The 16937-nt window shown below is 44.5% G+C and overlaps 2 protein-coding genes across 3 annotated transcripts in view; both read left to right on the top strand.

Annotated features, from left to right (window-relative positions):
- IGF2R (insulin like growth factor 2 receptor) overlaps nt 1-1669 on the top strand; it is a 56067-nt gene extending 54398 nt beyond the window's left edge. For both annotated transcript variants that reach the window (XM_080586205.1, XM_080586204.1), the window contains exon 48: nt 8-1669. In XM_080586205.1, the coding sequence (XP_080442331.1) occupies nt 8-409 (402 nt within the window). In that variant the 3' untranslated portion in view covers nt 410-1669. The remainder of the gene's footprint in view (nt 1-7) is intronic.
- A 1798-nt stretch (nt 1670-3467) lies between these two features.
- On the top strand, nt 3468-15824 carry LOC308192540 (solute carrier family 22 member 2-like). Its single transcript, XM_080586209.1, has 11 exons — nt 3468-3974; nt 6040-6143; nt 7238-7392; nt 9554-9722; nt 10673-10787; nt 11224-11333; nt 11451-11665; nt 12097-12205; nt 13278-13390; nt 14470-14569; nt 14870-15824. Exons 1-11 carry the CDS (start codon nt 3564-3566, stop codon nt 14934-14936), a joined length of 1668 nt encoding a protein of 555 aa, XP_080442335.1. The 5' UTR covers nt 3468-3563; the 3' UTR covers nt 14937-15824.
- The last annotated feature ends 1113 nt before the right edge of the window (nt 15825-16937 follow it).

Genomic DNA, 16937 nt, shown 5'->3' with positions numbered 1-16937 from the left:
CTTGTAGATAAACAGTGAAGAAGAAGCTAATGAGAATGAAACAGAGTGGCTTATGGAGGAAATTGCAGCACCAAATCAAAGAACAGCAAAAGGAGTGCAGGAGAACGGTCACGTTACTACCAAGTCTGTTACATCTGAAGCCTTTACATCTCTCCATGTGGATGACTTGGACAGTGAGGATGAAGTGTTAACCATTCCAGATGTAAAGATTCAGACAGGAAGAGGACTAGACAAAAGCAAGCACCCACAAAAGAAGCCACCGAGCCTTGGCAGTGATGACAAAGCTTACTTGCTGAATGGGGGAAGGGAAAGGAAAACAAAAGCCAAGTCAGGTCAACAGCAGGCACAGAACTCTACAAATACAGCATCATTTCATGATGATAGTGATGAGGACTTGTTGAATGTTTAATTCCTCTTGTGCCTAATCAAATATATATAGAGAGATTATATATAAAATGGGACAACACTTCCAACCAAATATGAGGACTTCAGCCTGAAAGATTTTTCTGAATTTTGCCTTTAACAAGAAACCATTGAAAAGGGAAGAAGAGAAAGATGTCTTGGTTGTTTACAATGATCTGTTCAGTAATGACTGGATTTCTAGCATCCAGTTAGCTGAGTTATGTTGACTCTCTCTAGCCAGGACAACTTTTTTAAGCCTCAGCATAGACGTTAAATGCTTGCTTAAAAAGGAACCTTTCAAAGGACAAGATTAGAGCTGAATTAAGCCCCTGGCTCCTGAGATTCAAGTTATGACTACTAGCATTTTAACTCCTTGTATTTATTGATCCTCACTACTCAGGTTTGCTTATAGCAACGTGTTCTTCCTGCCGGCAGGGTATTATTCTATGGGTTTGCCCTTCTATGGGTTCATCCATTGTAAGACAAGGAAAAATATAACTTTTCTGTGTTGGGATGATTTGATGTAAATTTTAGAACTGGTCTAATTTATCCTGTAAATTTGAATATCCATTCTAATTTAAACAGATCATTGGTTCAAAGGTATTGACTGAAAGGTACAATTCTGTATAGCTTTAGCCTGGAATGGTTGCTGTTCTTTGCATGATATTTTCTTGGTACTGGTCATATGACTGACTTCATCAGTATTTGCCAGAGCAGCTGACGAGCATCCAAAGATTTTTTTTCCTAGATCATGGCTGGACTAGACTGACTACACAGAACAAGATTTTTCAAGGTCAGAGGCAGAATTCTTAGAATACAGCTTGCACTGCCCAGTTTATCATCACCCAAAAAGCCCAACAACCAGAGGAGCCCTGGTCTGCATGATACCTCTCTGGCATTCATTACAAGAAAAGAATTGGGCTAGTCTTTTCTGATAGTGTAAGAGCTAGATCTTAGGCCGAGGTCCTGGCCGTGGTCATTGATTTGCAGTGTTGCTGGCAATTAATGGAAGTCAAATTTCCTCTAGCAGTTTTGCCTTTTCCAGGTGTTTAACATGGGCAATGATAAGGTTTCAAAGAATTTTACAAATACATGTGTTGGTCTGAATTTTTTTGAAACTCTTCATTGTTCATTTTGGCTGGCTTATTCAGTTTCAGCAATGGTTTCTTTTTATAAAAACTCCATTTTGAATCAAAATAGTGTAATATGAAGTATTCAGCAATTTCAATAAAAGATATGACGTGGGTATTCCAAATCCCCACATCTCAAGTCTGGAATCTTTCTTATGCTGGGCTAATACTGGTCATCAGCTTGGTGATACCCTTTTCTGTTGTTTGTCATAGCTAATAATCACATCACTCAAAATGTTTGATCATAAAGATCAGTGTGTGTGTGTGTGTATATATATATATATATATATATAGGTACTCCCCAGTACCGTTTTTCTCAGACACAAAATTATTTTTCTTCTTGCATTGTTCCCGGTGAAGTCTCAAAACAGTTTGGCTAAAGCTGCATCTCATCATTGTTAAAACAAAAGCAGCCTTTTTCATAGTTGGCATTAGTATACTCTGGGGGAATAAGGCTTCCCAAAGTGTATTTTTTAATACTGCCAATTACTGTTGGAAGAGTTCCCTGAATGGATATTGACTAATATTGCTTCCCTTCCCCAAGTCTTTAAGGCTTGCATTTTACAGTTGTTCAGTCTGTAAACTGCTGCATGAAATGACTCGGTATATGACAACCAAATGGTTGCTTCATGTTTACTGTGCATAATAAAACCTATGTAGAACAGGTACTGCTTGATAAGCATCCCCAGGTAGTGTATCAATGAAGTTTTCTAATAACACGTAGCTGACAGCAATAACTGTTTAGTCTTGAGGCTGTTGCCCACTTTTTATCTAAGCATTTGTAAGTAAACTAAATCTCATGTTCATTGCTGTATGCATGACTAGCTTCCCTGAGCTATTTTTCCAGCAAAATATGTTTTTCATTCATAAAGAGGAAAGTGTACTCCTCTGGTCCTGCCATTTTCATAACATACAAGTCTAAGGCAGTGATGACTGTGGGTTAGATGCTGAACTCTGCTGGTCGACAGCAATACTCCCTAAGGGGAGCATCTCCCCTGCTGGCGCAGGGCTCTGTGTTGCTGTGACTCTGCTTACACGTCAAGTGCTGCTTGACTCCTGACTGCACTGTGAAGGAAGAGAGATCAGAAAGGGGGAAAGATACCAGTCTGGATCTATTTTTTTTATGTGGAACAAGTGCACATCACTACCAACTGTAAACAGAGCTGCTAGGAAAGAAGCAGTGTGAGATTTTCTGGGCTGTCTCTTTTAAGGAAGGGTCTAATAGCGTTCAACTACACCCACTTTCCAGGCAGGCTTCAATTTGTTTCCTTGGCCTCACTGACTGCCCCTGTGAGCATGACTACCTCCTGCTGTGAGCATGGTGGGTGCTGCACACTTGTCCCAGCTCTGAATCCACACTGAAGCACTGCAGCTGGGGGGGTGAAAGTCCACTGTGGGCTGGTGGCCGCGGGGTGCTGGGCTTGGGGTAGTGCTGCTTTAGGTCACTGCAGGAGTGGAGGTCTTGTTCCTTGCTTCAGTGGTTCTGCCTGGCAAGAGGAGGTGTGCAGGGAGTGCTGCGCCACAGAGCTGTCCTCACAGCTGCCTAGGCCATAGTTTTTCTGGTGGTCTGTGGGTGGCTTCTGTGGGCTTGCTGGGCTGGGGAGGAACTGGTTCTCTTTCTACCCCTCTGCCAGAACAGCTGCCTACACTTGCTTTTTTCGCAGTATTAGGAGGAAATCTTCAATGAAGACTGAGACAACTAGTAATGGCTAATTTAAAACTAAAAAAAACAACAAAAAACACAACAAATCAACACAATGTAACAGTCAGAGTATTGTATTTATTTAGCTGTTTTGGGGGAGAAAAACATGGTCTGATTAGGGGTTAAATGCAAATTCTGCCTGGGTGAATTAAGGTCTGATTTCAAATGAAACCTTAAAAAATAAAGCTTGCAACATGTCGTTTAATAATTTATGGAGTTAGTCTTGACTTTTGGTCAAATGTTTTCGTTACTTAAATAGCTTTGCTGCCAACTGAATATCAGTGCTGCAGAGAGGACAGATGAAGTTTTGAGGTGGTTTTGATGCCAAAATGCCAACATTTGATGATATTTTGGAGCAGATTGGTGAATTTAACAGGTTCCAAAAGCAAACCTTTTTCGTCCTGTCTTTGCTTTCCGCTACCTTCACTCCCATTTACGTGGGTGTCGTCTTCTTCGGGTTCACCCCCGAGCACCGCTGCTTCAGCCCCGGCGTGGCGGAGCTGAGCCGGCGCTGCGGCTGGAGCCTGGCGGAGCAGCTGAACCACACCGTGCCCGAGTGGGGCGGCCACGGGGCCGCTTTCGGCAGCCGCTGCAGGAGGTACGACGTGGACTGGAACGCGACGGGCCTCAGCTGCACCGACCCCCTGGGCAGCCTCGCGGGCAACCGGAGCTCCGTCCCCCTCAGCCCCTGCCAGGACGGGTGGCTCTACGACTACCCAGGGACCTCGCTTGTCACCGAGGTAAAAACCTATGTCCCTCTTACCTTGTGTTATTAAGGATACTGTTACGGTGTGGGAGATGGTTGATGTAGCCTATGTCGTATTAAATTGCAATTACCTGTAAGAGGGGATCGTCACCATCTGTGAACTTATTCTGAATGCTTTGCAAATAGTTTTCGCTCTGTCCTTGCTGTGAAGTGTTGCCTTGGTCTGCTCAGGAGGTTTATATCTCCAGCTGTGGAGCAAATAAATCCCTAGGTAAAGTCCAGTCTGGAATGAAACTCCCATTGCATGAGAAGTCCTATTGGTGGAAGTGTGTAAACAGTGTGTTAGAAATCAAGAACCTGTAATGCTCCAAACAAAACCGGCTGTCTGGGCTGGTGCCTTTCAGAAACCACACATGCTTTCTGCGATATCCGCACAGATTTGAAGGTTTTGACTTCCTTCGTTTAAAACAAACAAATCTTAGTTTGTTTCAAATATGATTAAATGATTGACTGGGTGGGGAAAAGTAACTGCCTCCCACAAGTAAACAGTTTAATTCTGGAATAAACCACAGAAAAGCTAATGGCTGTTTTTTGTTCTCAGAACAAATGTGAAAATGGTATTTAAGCTGTTTAGAGTGCTTTAGGTTTTTAGGCGCTTTAACCTATTAAAAATAAAAATCTGGGATGGCATACTTGATTTCAGCTTAGGGAAAAAAAATGACTTCTGCTATCTCTAAATTTGTTGGAACTTTCTAACAAACATAAGAGCAGGTAAATTATGTGTTCTAGTAAATGCCGTATTTGTAGCCCTTAACAGAGGGTGTAATGTAAGGATATTTCTTTCCACAAAGTATGGACTGCACGACATTAAGGTGTGGAGATAAGCAACCAAATCTTTTCAGATGGATTCTGTTGTGGAAAGTCCTGGTCAGCCTCCAAAGCAGCACCTCAACATCTTCACAGCAAAAGGTTTGAGCAAAGTCTCTGCTCCAGATGGCCTCTGTCATCTTTTGAGACTGTCCGACACCGAAGAACTTGCAGCCTGACTGGATTTGTACAGTCGTGCTCAGTGAAAGTTGTCTTCCTTTTTCTTCCGAAGGTGGTGCAGGGCCAGGCCCTTGGGTCACTTCCTTCACAGGATAGCTGGCAGATGTCGCACACCTCTGGGTTCATTTTGGCAATGTATCTTGTTTCTGTCTGAGAGCTTCCTTTAAGGCTATCAGCCCGTGTTCTCCCTTGCCTGGCAGCTAAGCAAGGAAGAAGAAAGCACGGAGCAAAGCGTGTTACTTTCCTCAAAGGAAAAAAATAAAATAAAATACCCCCACATGGAAGAATATCCTCACAGGCACCCTCACAGAGTATCAGGAAGAAGTACATATTGATTGAAAATGCATCCTGTTAAATAAACGCAGCTACCGGTAGGCTAGGAAGGTTAGATGGTGAATATTTATGGCTAACCATGTGGTAAAGCTTGTCCCTGGATGCAGAATGCCTGATCTCTAGACATGTTAGGCTGTAGGGGGGTTTAGGTGAGCAAAAGGCCAGAGCATAACGAGAATGCCGTGGCCTTGGGGACGGATGTGGTGTACATCATCCCACATTCCTCTGGAGCAGTGCTGCTGGTGCTCCACGGGAAGTGGGACAAGGCAGGCTTCTGCAGGCACCTACAATACTTTTTGTGAAGCCTTCCCCCTTAGTGCTCACCCAGGGGCTGCTATGCCACATAAGGGTATGAGGCAACTGGAACTGCTTGTAAGTGTTAACCATCAGCCCCTAAAAATCTGTTTAAAATGCCCAGAGTGATCAACAAATCCATGCTGATTTGTTTAACTTGATATTTGATCAACTTGGCAATAACTTAGTTACATTCTTTTCAGTATTGAGAGATGAACCATGACTAGGTAAATACCAGGGAATTGCCCAAGGGCTTGATCTTGTTTTCAGTGTTGAAACTTAAGTCAGTAGGGTTCCTGGGTGCTGATGAAATCAGCATCAATCCAGAAACAAGTTTAAATCTTTAAATGAAGCAAAGGAGACCTGTGAATGTGAGCAACCTCCTGATTTCACTGTCTTGCTTCTAACTGTAGTCGTTCTTTCAGTTTAACCTGGTGTGCGAGGACTCCTGGAAGTTAGACCTCTTTCAGTCATCTGTGAACGCTGGCTTTTTTATTGGCTCCATAAACATTGGCTACATAGCAGACAGGTATGTGCGGGACAGCAGCAAAACCCTCTGGCCTCCCTTATCAGGGTTCAGCAGCTAACCTTAGGTAAAGGCAGAAAAAGGTTGTGCAACTGGTATCACCTGTTGTTCTCTTCTCAAAGTAAGGTCGACCACTGGGTGTTGAGTCACGTTATCAGAAGCAAGTACTTTGTCTTAGGCGAACAAATCGTCCCTGGTAGTTCGCACAGATCTCTCCTGCTCTGTGAGTCCTGCAGAGTTTGCAAGCTCTTCCAGGATGGTGCCCCCAGACCTCCCTGCTGTGCCATATGGGAGTCCTGGGCATGTTAACAGAAGCCAGGAGATGCTGATTTGGAGCTATCGCTTCATCTGTCATCCTCAGTGTGGCTACAGCTTGGAAACATCGTGCTTCCATTTGAGAGACTTTGATATAGCAGACACAGAGATCGCCAGATGGGTACAGCTGGTTTGGAAATCCCTGGGTTCTGGCATCTTTAACAGCCCCTTCAGAACCAGCAGAGTTGTCCTTGTCCAGGCAGCTGGGGTTAAGAAGCAAACGGTAATATTTGAAAATCCTTTTTTTCTCCCTTGTTCCCCTCCTGCCTGGAGACTCTTAGTAGAGGAGGATGTGTGTGTCTCCAGCTGTGAAATGCAGCCCACTCACAGCAAGGTCTGTACGCTCAATTTTTGGGATCAAGTTCCTGGCATATAAATCTGCTACCCTGGTGCATACAAATCAGAATCGTAAATCTGTGCTTATTTTTCACACTATTATATATAACAGACCAATAAACTGTTCTGAAATTCAGAGAAAACACCCACAACCCAAACATCTGTGAATATGGGACTGTTGCTGCTCTCATTTGGGAAACTTTTCTTCCTCTGAGAAGCCTGAAAGCTTTTGTGGAATTGCAGAACAATTGGCACAGTAACTTTTCAGGGAATCAAAAAGCAAATAAGTGAGTAATGGCCTAAAAATAAAAGTTGGTATGTGCCTAGCCCTTGTATAGCGAAGTGTTTGATCTTTTTTTTTTTTTTTCAAAAATGCACAAAGCTTGTATTTTATGTCTGTTCTCATGACTAGTGTTTTGCTGTATATGTAATATCTTCCAATCCAGGTTTGGCCGTAAATTTTGCCTCTTAAGTACATTTCTTGCAAATGTGGTCTGTGGCATCCTCCTGGTCTTTGTGCCCTCCTACCTGTGGATAGTGATTTTCCGCTTCTTGCAAGGGCTGGTCAGCAAGGGCTGCTGGACTGCGGGCTACATCCTAGGTGAGTTTGGACCTTCTCCAGGAGCTAGATGGGCTGCAAAAGATGAAGGAAAAAAAAAAAAGAAAAAAGAAAAGCCTTTTAAAAAACACCTGTCATGGCTTTTTGAAATCATATATGCAAGCTGACATCACAGGTGTGATTTCCCTTTGTCTTCTTGCTATTCTTTAAAACAGTGTTGGTTCTCCCATACGACAGTAACCTTCAAAGACCAAGCGAGTGGTGGTACATGAAGGCTGTCACCTCCAGGTAGAGTTTTCCCTGTGGGTCAGCTCCCTGTTGCAGATCAGACCCTGCTTCCTGCGAGTGCTGGCTAGGGAAGAAGTTGGCCCCAGAGCTGCCAGCAGCCACCCCTCTGCAGCCCAGTCGCCCACAGGGTGAGGACAGAAGAGGACATTGAAGAAGTAGGCAGGAGAGTAGGGAAGTCTGGAGGCGTTGTTATGACACAAAGAACATTAAAGGGCAAAAAGGCTTTGCAGCCTAAAAATAACTGAAGAACAGCATGTACTTGCTGAGGAAAAGATGAGCTGTTTGGATATCTATGCACTTGGTTGAGTGAAGCCAAACCAGGGGATTTCAAAGCAATGGTCAGAGCCAAGCGGTGCTGGTGTTCCTCCCAGCACAGAATCACAGAATCATTAGGGTTGGAAGAGACCTTCAGGATCATCTGGTTCAACCATCGCCCTACTACCAATGTCACCCAATGCATGATGGAGCTGCCTGGAGCTTCTCTGTTGTGGAGTTCAGGCTCATGTCAAAATAAAACTACAAAACAAACAAAAATACATAAAACCACACCAAGCAATCACTGAAGCAGCAGATTAAATATTGTAAAAGCTGGCCAGTTGAGACTTATCTGGATTATCATGGCTAGTGACTCTACTAGCTATCTCCAAGTGATTCAGTTAACTGTAGCTAAAGTGTAAATGTCAACACCCAAAACATCTGTGAATTCTTTTAGCAGAGACGTTGTGCTAATGCAGTTATCTGGATGTTTGAAATAATAACATCTAGCCCACAGGCTGGACCATCCTCTGCCAAGATGTGGTTGTTTCTTCCCGTGTGTGTTCTAGATACTCACCTGTCATCTTAAATACTTTCCTGGCACAAATAAAACCTTCATCACCTCTGGGGAACTTCACGCCATTTTAGAGCGTAAAATCCCTTTCAGGATGACTACGTGCCCCATCTTGATATTTTCCCCCTCAATTACACCTTGTTGCTTCTGGTTTCTCCTTGAAATTCTCTCATGAGAGAAGGCATGTAGAATCAACTCCAAAGCCCATTTGAACTTGTCTCCCCTCCCTAAAGCCTAAAGGAGCCTGATTCTGAGTGCCCACAGAAGGGTACAAGGGCAGAGCAGCCTCCTTGTCATGCTCTCCTGGGATATTTGATATTTGTCTACCCTGCAGTTGCTTATGGCTCAGTTTTACAGAGCCTGAGGAATTGTTCTTGTCTTTGCTCATCATTTGGCCAAGCAGAATTAGCTAATCCATCATTCACAAACCAAGAGCTTCCTTGAGTTGCTGAATAACTGCTTTGTTCTTTCTCTAATTTGTTTGCTTTCTTGAAATGACATGACTGGATGCAAAAATGAGTATGTTTATGCCTGTCTGCTGGAATAATTACTCTTAGCTCTGCATTAGCAAGACTCAACCTACCTGGTGACGTGTGGTTGCAAAGCACAGAAGGGCGATGAAGCCATCCTGATGGGGAAGCTCTATGCCATCCTGTGCACAAACATTTGTGTGCTTGGAGGCTGAAAAGGTGCACTTGGGAAACAAAACATTCTGCTTCATTATTGGGTTTGGAGGCATTATGTAGGTTAGCCCCGGCTTTTGCAACAAAATCCCTCTGTACGTTTTGAGGACTGTGTGAGTTATTCAGAGATTTCCATGCCAGAGGACAATACTTGGATGCCTCAGGTCAGCGTGAGCGTAGGAGCAGTGTTTTCTGGTAGTCTGGCAGCAAAGCAAACCTTCCTCTGCAAGCACTGGGGTATTTTTATCCTGAGGTTTCATGCCAGGAAGCCCAGGATTAGCAAGAGGCCTTCTTCAGGGTGTCTTCAGGGTCTTGGAGAAGCTTTTGTTTTCTGTGGACGCTGCTGAGCGAGCCACCCCTGCTCTGCGTGGTGGCAGAGCTGTCAGTCCCTGTCTGTTTTCAGTGACCGAAGTTGTCGGGCCGCAGTACAGGAGGACGGTGGGGATTCTCTACCAGACGGCCTTCTCCGTTGGGCTCCTGGTGTTCGACGCCATTGCTTATGCGATCCCTCACTGGCGGTGGCTGCAGCTCACGGTCACCCTGCCCAGCTGCTTCTTCCTGCTCCTCCACTGGTAAGCCTGCTTTCCGTGCGCCTCTGCCCGCGACCCAAAAAGCAGATTCTCTCAGCTCCCAGGAACTGGTATCAAGTGAGATTTGGCACTGCTTTTTGGATGTGTGTGTCTCCTAATGCAAAGAGGAGGCACACGGCAACAAGGGGTGGGAAATAGGACCCCTCAGCAACTGCCGCTTCGTTGCGTCTTACCCTGTGTGCTACACCTGGTTTCTGCTTAAAAAGAAAGGGCAATGTGAAATGCACTGGAGGAGAATGGCCTGGTATGATAAACTTTCCGTAAAGGAAAAGAAATGCCTTGACAATTAAGTAGATCCTATACTGAAAATATGGTAATAAAGATCCTATACTGAAAGAAGTTGTTGAATGCCTACATATTTGTAACATGTTATTTGCATTTTTTTTTTTTTTTAAGAAAAAACAGTTTTTGTGGTCCAACCGAAGGAAGGAACATGGGTCCATCTTTATTTTGGATCTCTCCTAACTTTTGAGTAATATTTTTCAGTTTTTGAGTATTTTGGTTATAGGTTGTCAGGGTTGAGTTATTAGGCTTAGTAGGAAAAGACTTGTTGTTTTCCTATTCCTGTTTTTTTTTTTTTTTTTTGGAGTGTGTTTTAGCTTGTTCATTTTTACTTATCATGTGATGGCACAGCTGGACCATGGCTCCCTAGAAGGTGCCAGTTTGCTGTCAACAGGCTGAATAAAATTTTGGCACTACTCTCACTTAAAGCCCTGTCCCAATTTCTCTTTAGTAACCACATCTCTGATCAAGGACACTGCGACAACTGCTCCTCTTCCTATTTCAACAGTGGGATATACTGTTTTTCCTGGCTGGGAGGAAACCAACTCTTTCTAATCAACCAAAATATTTTCCCCACAGTCTCCATTTGTGGGAATGCTATGGGTACCTTTATGTTTTGGTGTAATAGCATCCACTCACTTACATTGTAGGTTCCTCCCGGAGTCTCCCAGGTGGCTGATATCTCAAGGAAAAAATGACGAAGCTAAGAAAATTGTCAACGATATAGCTAAAAAAAATCGGAAAAAGATACCTTCCCATTTTGAGGTAAGTTCAGGGAATGCTTATGCATGTAAGCAAGCACCATGATGGTCCCTTCCATCTGTTCCTTCCAGTAGAAGTTCATTGTACTTTGAATATTGGAAAACCTGGCCCTGCAGCGAGGGAGGTGGTAAGTTCTATTACACTAATGGTGGAAGTGAGATGGCACAACTGTCTTAACACTGATTAAGCAGGAAACTGAGTTTTTCTGTGGAAATAAGATGGAAAATGTTTGAAAGCATGGACCCATAGAAAACCTTGGGGGGAGGCTGAGGGAGCCCTGCCCAGACACAGCCTGCTGCATGGGAAGAGGGGACCAGCACACCCTCCTGCGACTGTTGCCTGCTGTGAATGGTTGTAGTGTCAGGACATGTCCCAGGCACTTTCCTAGGAGAGCAGGGAGCATTCAGCTCCTATGAACACCATGCTGGCTCTTCCGCAGGATACTAAATTTGAAGATGATGATGAGGGCGGAAAGCAGAGTCCTTCGCTAATTGACCTTGTCAGGACACCACAGATGAGAAAAAACACATTCATTTTAATGTACAACTGGTAAGAAGATAATGTTGGTGAGTTGTTTTTGAAGCTCTGGTTGTGAATGCTCCAGCAGGACGCAGGCTGCAGTCTTTCTGACTGACTAACAAAGCTGGGACGCTCTCCTCTGCCTAGGTTCACAAGCTCCGTCCTCTACCAGGGGCTCATCATGCACATGGGACTAGCTGGTGGGAACATCTACCTGGATTTCCTCTATTCTGCTCTCGTTGAGTTCCCAGCTGCCTTCATCATCATCGTCACCATTGACCGTGTTGGGCGGCGTTACCCCTGGGCTGCAGCAAACATGGTGGCTGGGGCTGCCTGCCTTGTCACAGCACTGATCCCAGCGGGTAAGTCACCTGGGTGAGGCCATGTGGTGGCTTCCCATCCCAGCATCGCCTCCTGGGGACAGCACCTGCCTCTCCCTCCCCTTCCATGTGTTCCAGCCCTGAAAGGCTGCAAAAAGTACGTCCACCACTGGGTGCTGCCTCCTCATTTTTAGTGGTGCTCCTCGCTCTGCAGAAGTGAAGTGAGACAGTTTTGTAGCACTGCTAATAATAAATCTCAAAGCACCTGGGTCCCCTCTGCTGCTTTCAAAGCTTTCCTGTGCCACAGCTCATGCAGTGCTGACTTTCCATTTCCTGATTTACACAAGTGAAAGGAGGCCCCTTAAAAACATTGTGATATGGGATCAGAGGTCCAGCTAAAATAGCACTGATGTGTCAAGTGAATCCTAAATCACTTGGATAAGTTAAATGCATTGAATGAATTTTCTCTGCAGACATACATTGGCTAAAATTGATTGCTGCTTGCCTTGGGAGAATGGGAATCACAATGGCTTTTGAAATGGTTTGCTTTGTAAACACTGAACTATATCCAACATACATCAGGTAGGTGCATCCTTCTCCCAGTGGGCCATTTGGCCAGGGAATGTTGAAGCCAACGTGTATTTTGTGTTATGCTAAATGAAGTAATCCTCAAATGCTTCAGAACTGCACAGGTAGTGCTGATCATAAAGCAGGAGGGAGTACAAGTAAGGTACTTTAAAAGGTAAGCTGATGAAGAAAAAAAATATGCTTCAAGGCAGGTGGAAACTCATGTGGATAAAATAAAGGTAAAAGTGGGGACAAGCAGGTTGGATGGGGGATCTGAAGTCCCATGTAGTGCTTATATTTGTATCTCATTTGAATCAAAATAACATTGAAAGGGATCTGTCCAGAGTGGCTGTTGCTATGGAGAATGTACATTCACCCAAGCCCTTGACCTGAGGACTGGAATTTTCCTTACTTGTAAGTGGGCTGCAGGGTGCATAGCTCAGATGTAGATATATCAACTGCAGGTAACTAAAGCTTAGATGCTAATTCTTCAAAGTTTCCTTCTTGCCTGTGACCATAGAACATTGCACGCAGGGAAGATGTCTGTACTGAACAGATGATTTTTACATGTCCTTTTTTCACTGGAAACTGATTATATGAAGTTACACAACATATGAAAATCTTATTTCTCTATCGGTAATCAACATAACGGAAGATAAATTTTGAGATGTTATTAATGGTGTGTAACAAACAGAAGCATCATTTGATATCTCTTGTACTAAGTCTCCCAAGAGATACTGAAGCAATGATTTTCTTTTTACTGTATCTGGAGACTCTCCTCGGATAATTTGGGCATGATTCTCTTTTATGTTTAACCTTGGGAATTTGCTCACACCTGCGTGAAAATGCAGGTATATTCTCCTGTTCCGATTTGCTATGCTTTTTATTCTTCAGATGTTTAGGTCTAAACAACTTTTGGATGTGCCCACCAATAGAAAACTAGATACTTTAGATACTAAAAATTACTTTGCAAAGTGTCTTGATGTTTAGTGGTTTGCAGAGCTGCATGCTCTGTGCAGAGGCAGTCGTGGTCTGTCCTCTTCCACCTGCAGTGCTTGCTAACCTGATCCCTTTGCTGTCGAACCAGGAATCTCGGGGTGATGGTCTGCTCTGCCTTGTGCGATGTTGGTGGAATCGTCGTCCCGTTTATTGTCTACAGACTGGTGGAAATCTGGCACGAGCTGCCTCTGGTGGTCTTCAGTAAGTGCTGCCTTACCTCCTTGCCACCTGCTCGTGGGGGGCAGCAGTGGGGTCCAGCTTGCAGAGGGAGGGAAAAGCAGCTGAGGCATTTTGCTCCAAGTTCAGCAGAAACACCTTCCCCATCCGTATGTGCTGCAACCTTTAGTTGGTAACAGCCTGGAACTTGTCTGTGCATTCGTGTCTCCTTTGCTCTCATTATTGTTCCTTGCATTTTAAGAGAACCTGGAGGTGAATACAGATTTGACAGATGGTGAAAAGCTGAGCAATGTTCTAACGTTTTAATGAGACTAAATGGGGTTTTGTTTTGATGGGTTCAAATCTGACAAATTACTGCTCTTCTGTGAGGTGTATTTTCTCAGTCCTGGAGCCAAAAACTAGAACTTCCCATAATTCATTTTTTAATGGGGAGCAAACATGGCTGCTGTGCTGCAGCTTTTCCATCAGTCTGTTAACTGTCTGTTCTCCATCTATTTGGAAGGAGATTGGTAAATAAATGCAAGATGAATGTTTGCAGACTATTGGCCTGAACTTTCAGGTCGAGGTCTGCAACACTTCTCTGAACCTTTGATCATCATGCTATTTATAGAAAAATGTCTTGAATGGCAGTATGCAGTTTTTAACTGATAGCACGTTTAGGAGGGTGCTTAGTAGGCTCAAAATAGAGACACCAAACGTGCAAAGTGGGTGAATGAAATTAGCAGTAGAGAAATGAAACACATCGAGCAGGAGCTGATGTTTATATATTTTCTAAATCTAGTGATGTAAATAGCATCAATTTTCTGGCTTACGCTCAGCCTAAAAAGGGTTCTTCCCTTTTTACAGCTGTCTGTCCAGTTTTCAGTGCCCTAGGTCAGTGCATAACTCACAACTGAACCTGTTTCATTACCATTTCTGCTTGGCTGCCAGGTCCTCCGGAGATGGCATGCTGGTCTTGTGTATCATGCCTTGATGAGTACATCTTCTCTAAAGAACAAAATAAAATGCTGTTTATTAGTCCTTTGTGCCAGGCAGCGGAAAGTGAGGTGAATGCTAGAAATTAGTATATTCTAACAAGCTCTTTGTGCATCTTTGATTTGAAGCTGTTCTTGGTTTAATTGCGGGTGGATTGGTGTTGCTTCTGCCTGAAACTAAAGGAAGAGTTTTGCCTGAGACAGTTGAAGATGTTGAAAATTTTCACAGGTGAGTTATGGTGGTGAACTCTTGGCAACTTTCACTTGAAATTGTACAAGATCCCCAGCTAGAGCTCCTCGGGGAAGCACAGGGGTTACTTGGTTGCCTCCTATGCTTCCATGAATTTGCTTGCTAATTCCCAGACTAAGACTAGACTGATTTTGGACTCTTTTGCCACTCTTCTCCGCATCTGAAGAATAACTGCTTGTCTTCTCTGGGAAGAGGCAGAGCAAATGAGGAATTTGAAGTCAGGTGCTTGCTGAAAGCATTAATTCCTGGTTAGCTGCTTATATCTTGCTGTTCTTGCAGGCAAAGTGCTCCAAAGGACAAAAAGATCTATCTCCACGTCCAGACATCAGAAGTAGCACGTGACTGAAGATGGTCCAACCTTCTGGGCAGTCTGCTTTAGGGCACTGGCATGGAAAAGCAAATTGGAATGAATACCCTTTTGTCTTGCCTCCTTTCCTTTTCTTCATAGAATCACAGAACAACACAGGCTGTGTTCTCGAAGTGATCTTGAAAGATCATCAGGTCCCACCTTTCATGACAGAGGGGAGCCTAGATGAGATTATCTAGCACCCTGTCCAAGAGCAGCTTGAAAGCCTCCAGTGCTGGGGTTGCTCACTCATCCCTCCTTTTTTTTTCGGACTGTCTATCCTTTGCTTACATTGTTTTCTGATCGGGTTGTCCGTATGACTGCATAGCTGCTTTACTCTCTGTATGCTACAATACTAATGTTTTAAGGCTGTAAAATGTTCACAAAAGATGTGTGGACTTAAACATGGGAGCAGATCTTAATTTGAGGATGGAGGATTCCTAAAAGATCTTTGTGAGTCCCCCATGAAATCTGACTTTGTTTTGCCTTATACAGGGACGGCATAAGAGTTATGTTACCATTACCTCTGTCGTGGCACTGAGGTGACTACAGATCTCACATAATCTTGTTACAACAGGCAACAACTTTGCACAGACCTTTTTTGTTATCCCATATGTGTTATGGTGTTCATGCACGCCCACATGACTGTACAGCTGCCCTGACTGGGGATTTTACTGGCTATCCCCAAGCTTACAAGGATGGGCATGGGCATGAAGAGGGTGCATGGAAGGAAGGCTATTGCCCTTGTGAAGAACTAGGAGTCTTTTCTCATTACTCAGTGTAGTCACTACATTTTCTTGTCTTGTTAATATCTCCATAGGCTCTATACTTTTTGGTATGATGCTGTTTTCTTAAATATTCATGTCATTATAAATGTGTGCACGCAGACATGTGGAACTTTATTAATAATATTCTGTTGAGTCCAGCTGGGGGTGTGGGGTGGGGAACAATACAGCTGTCAGGGAGACCAGGGCCTGACAGTGTCTTGCTCCACCTAATTTATTAGGGTTGGCCTGTGCCAGCACAGAGCTGTATCTCTGGAGTGAGTGGGGCTCAGGCTTAGGGCAGGGCTTCTGAGCTGGGATTTGGCCAGTGATCCTGTGCCATGGGGAGCATTAGGGGCAAAGTTAGATCTGCTAGGGCCTGTCCAGCACCTCTCACGATTTGCAGTTGCCCCAGAATTGGGGTCTGCCTGTTTCTGTGCCTCCTGTTCCTCTCTGCTGTCAGTGGCAGTAGTGTATCCCCTGCCCGTCTTTCCTGTTCATGTTCTGCCTTTTCTTTTCCATACCACTGAGCAACCCTAACAGTCCTGTGGCTGCAGAGGAGAAGGGGCATGAAGTACCGTGGCTCCCCTTTGCTGTTTGTCTTGCTGGTCCCTAGCACTGTTGGGAAAAACTGGAAGCCAGTGAGGATGTTGCATGTGTTGCACGAGATATTTCTGTCACTTAATGATCAGGGAGAGAGCCCCCAGCTGAGCAAAGTGTTGCTGGGCTCCCACGGGCAGTGTGCAGTTGCCCTGGGATCGCTTCCCGGCCCAAGCAGCAGTTAATGTTCAGCCTTGCTGTGAGGGCCTTGAAGGCAGCAGGGCAGCATGTTGTCCAGCTAAGCAGGGCCCCCAGATGACTTTAGGCTGAGCTGTTGCAAAACCAATGTTTGCTTTGGGGTCAGTGAGGAACAATCTGGTCCTGAGACTGGCAAGAAGGCCCGTGGGGATGCAATTGTGTGTGTCCCGTGGAGCTGCTCCCCTGCTGTCATTTTGTGATGACTTAGCTCTTTGCTAGAAGAAAGCTGGCAGAACATCTGTTTTTATTATAGTACGTCACTTTGAAACCCGATGAAAACTTTGTGCAGAAAGAACAAGGGGGGTGGGGCGGGATGAGGGGGGTAGGGGAGGAAGGGTCAAGAAGTCAAGTAAAACAAATACTGGGTTGAATAAATGGAGACTTCCACAAGCTGAATCTCAGAGCCCTGACATATCGCAGAGGTGTGTGTCTCCATAAG

The sequence above is a fragment of the Anser brachyrhynchus genome, assembly GCF_964034855.1.
Source record: "Anser brachyrhynchus genome assembly, chromosome: 3".
Taxonomy (NCBI): Eukaryota; Metazoa; Chordata; class Aves; order Anseriformes; family Anatidae; genus Anser; species Anser brachyrhynchus.
Note: the sequence above shows the minus strand (reverse complement) of the source record. Positions and strands in the feature narration are given on the sequence as shown.

Excerpts from the sequence above, each read along its gene's own strand:
- LOC308192540 (XM_080586209.1), top strand. The coding sequence starts at position 3,564 with ATGCCAACATTTGATGATATTTTGGAGCAGATTGGTGAATTTAACAGG. Across the intron at positions 6,144-7,237 it reads ATTGGCTACATAGCAGACAG|GTTTGGCCGTAAATTTTGCC; the intron begins GTATGTGCGGGA and ends CTTCCAATCCAG. Across the intron at positions 11,334-11,450 it reads TTCATTTTAATGTACAACTG|GTTCACAAGCTCCGTCCTCT; the intron begins GTAAGAAGATAA and ends TCCTCTGCCTAG.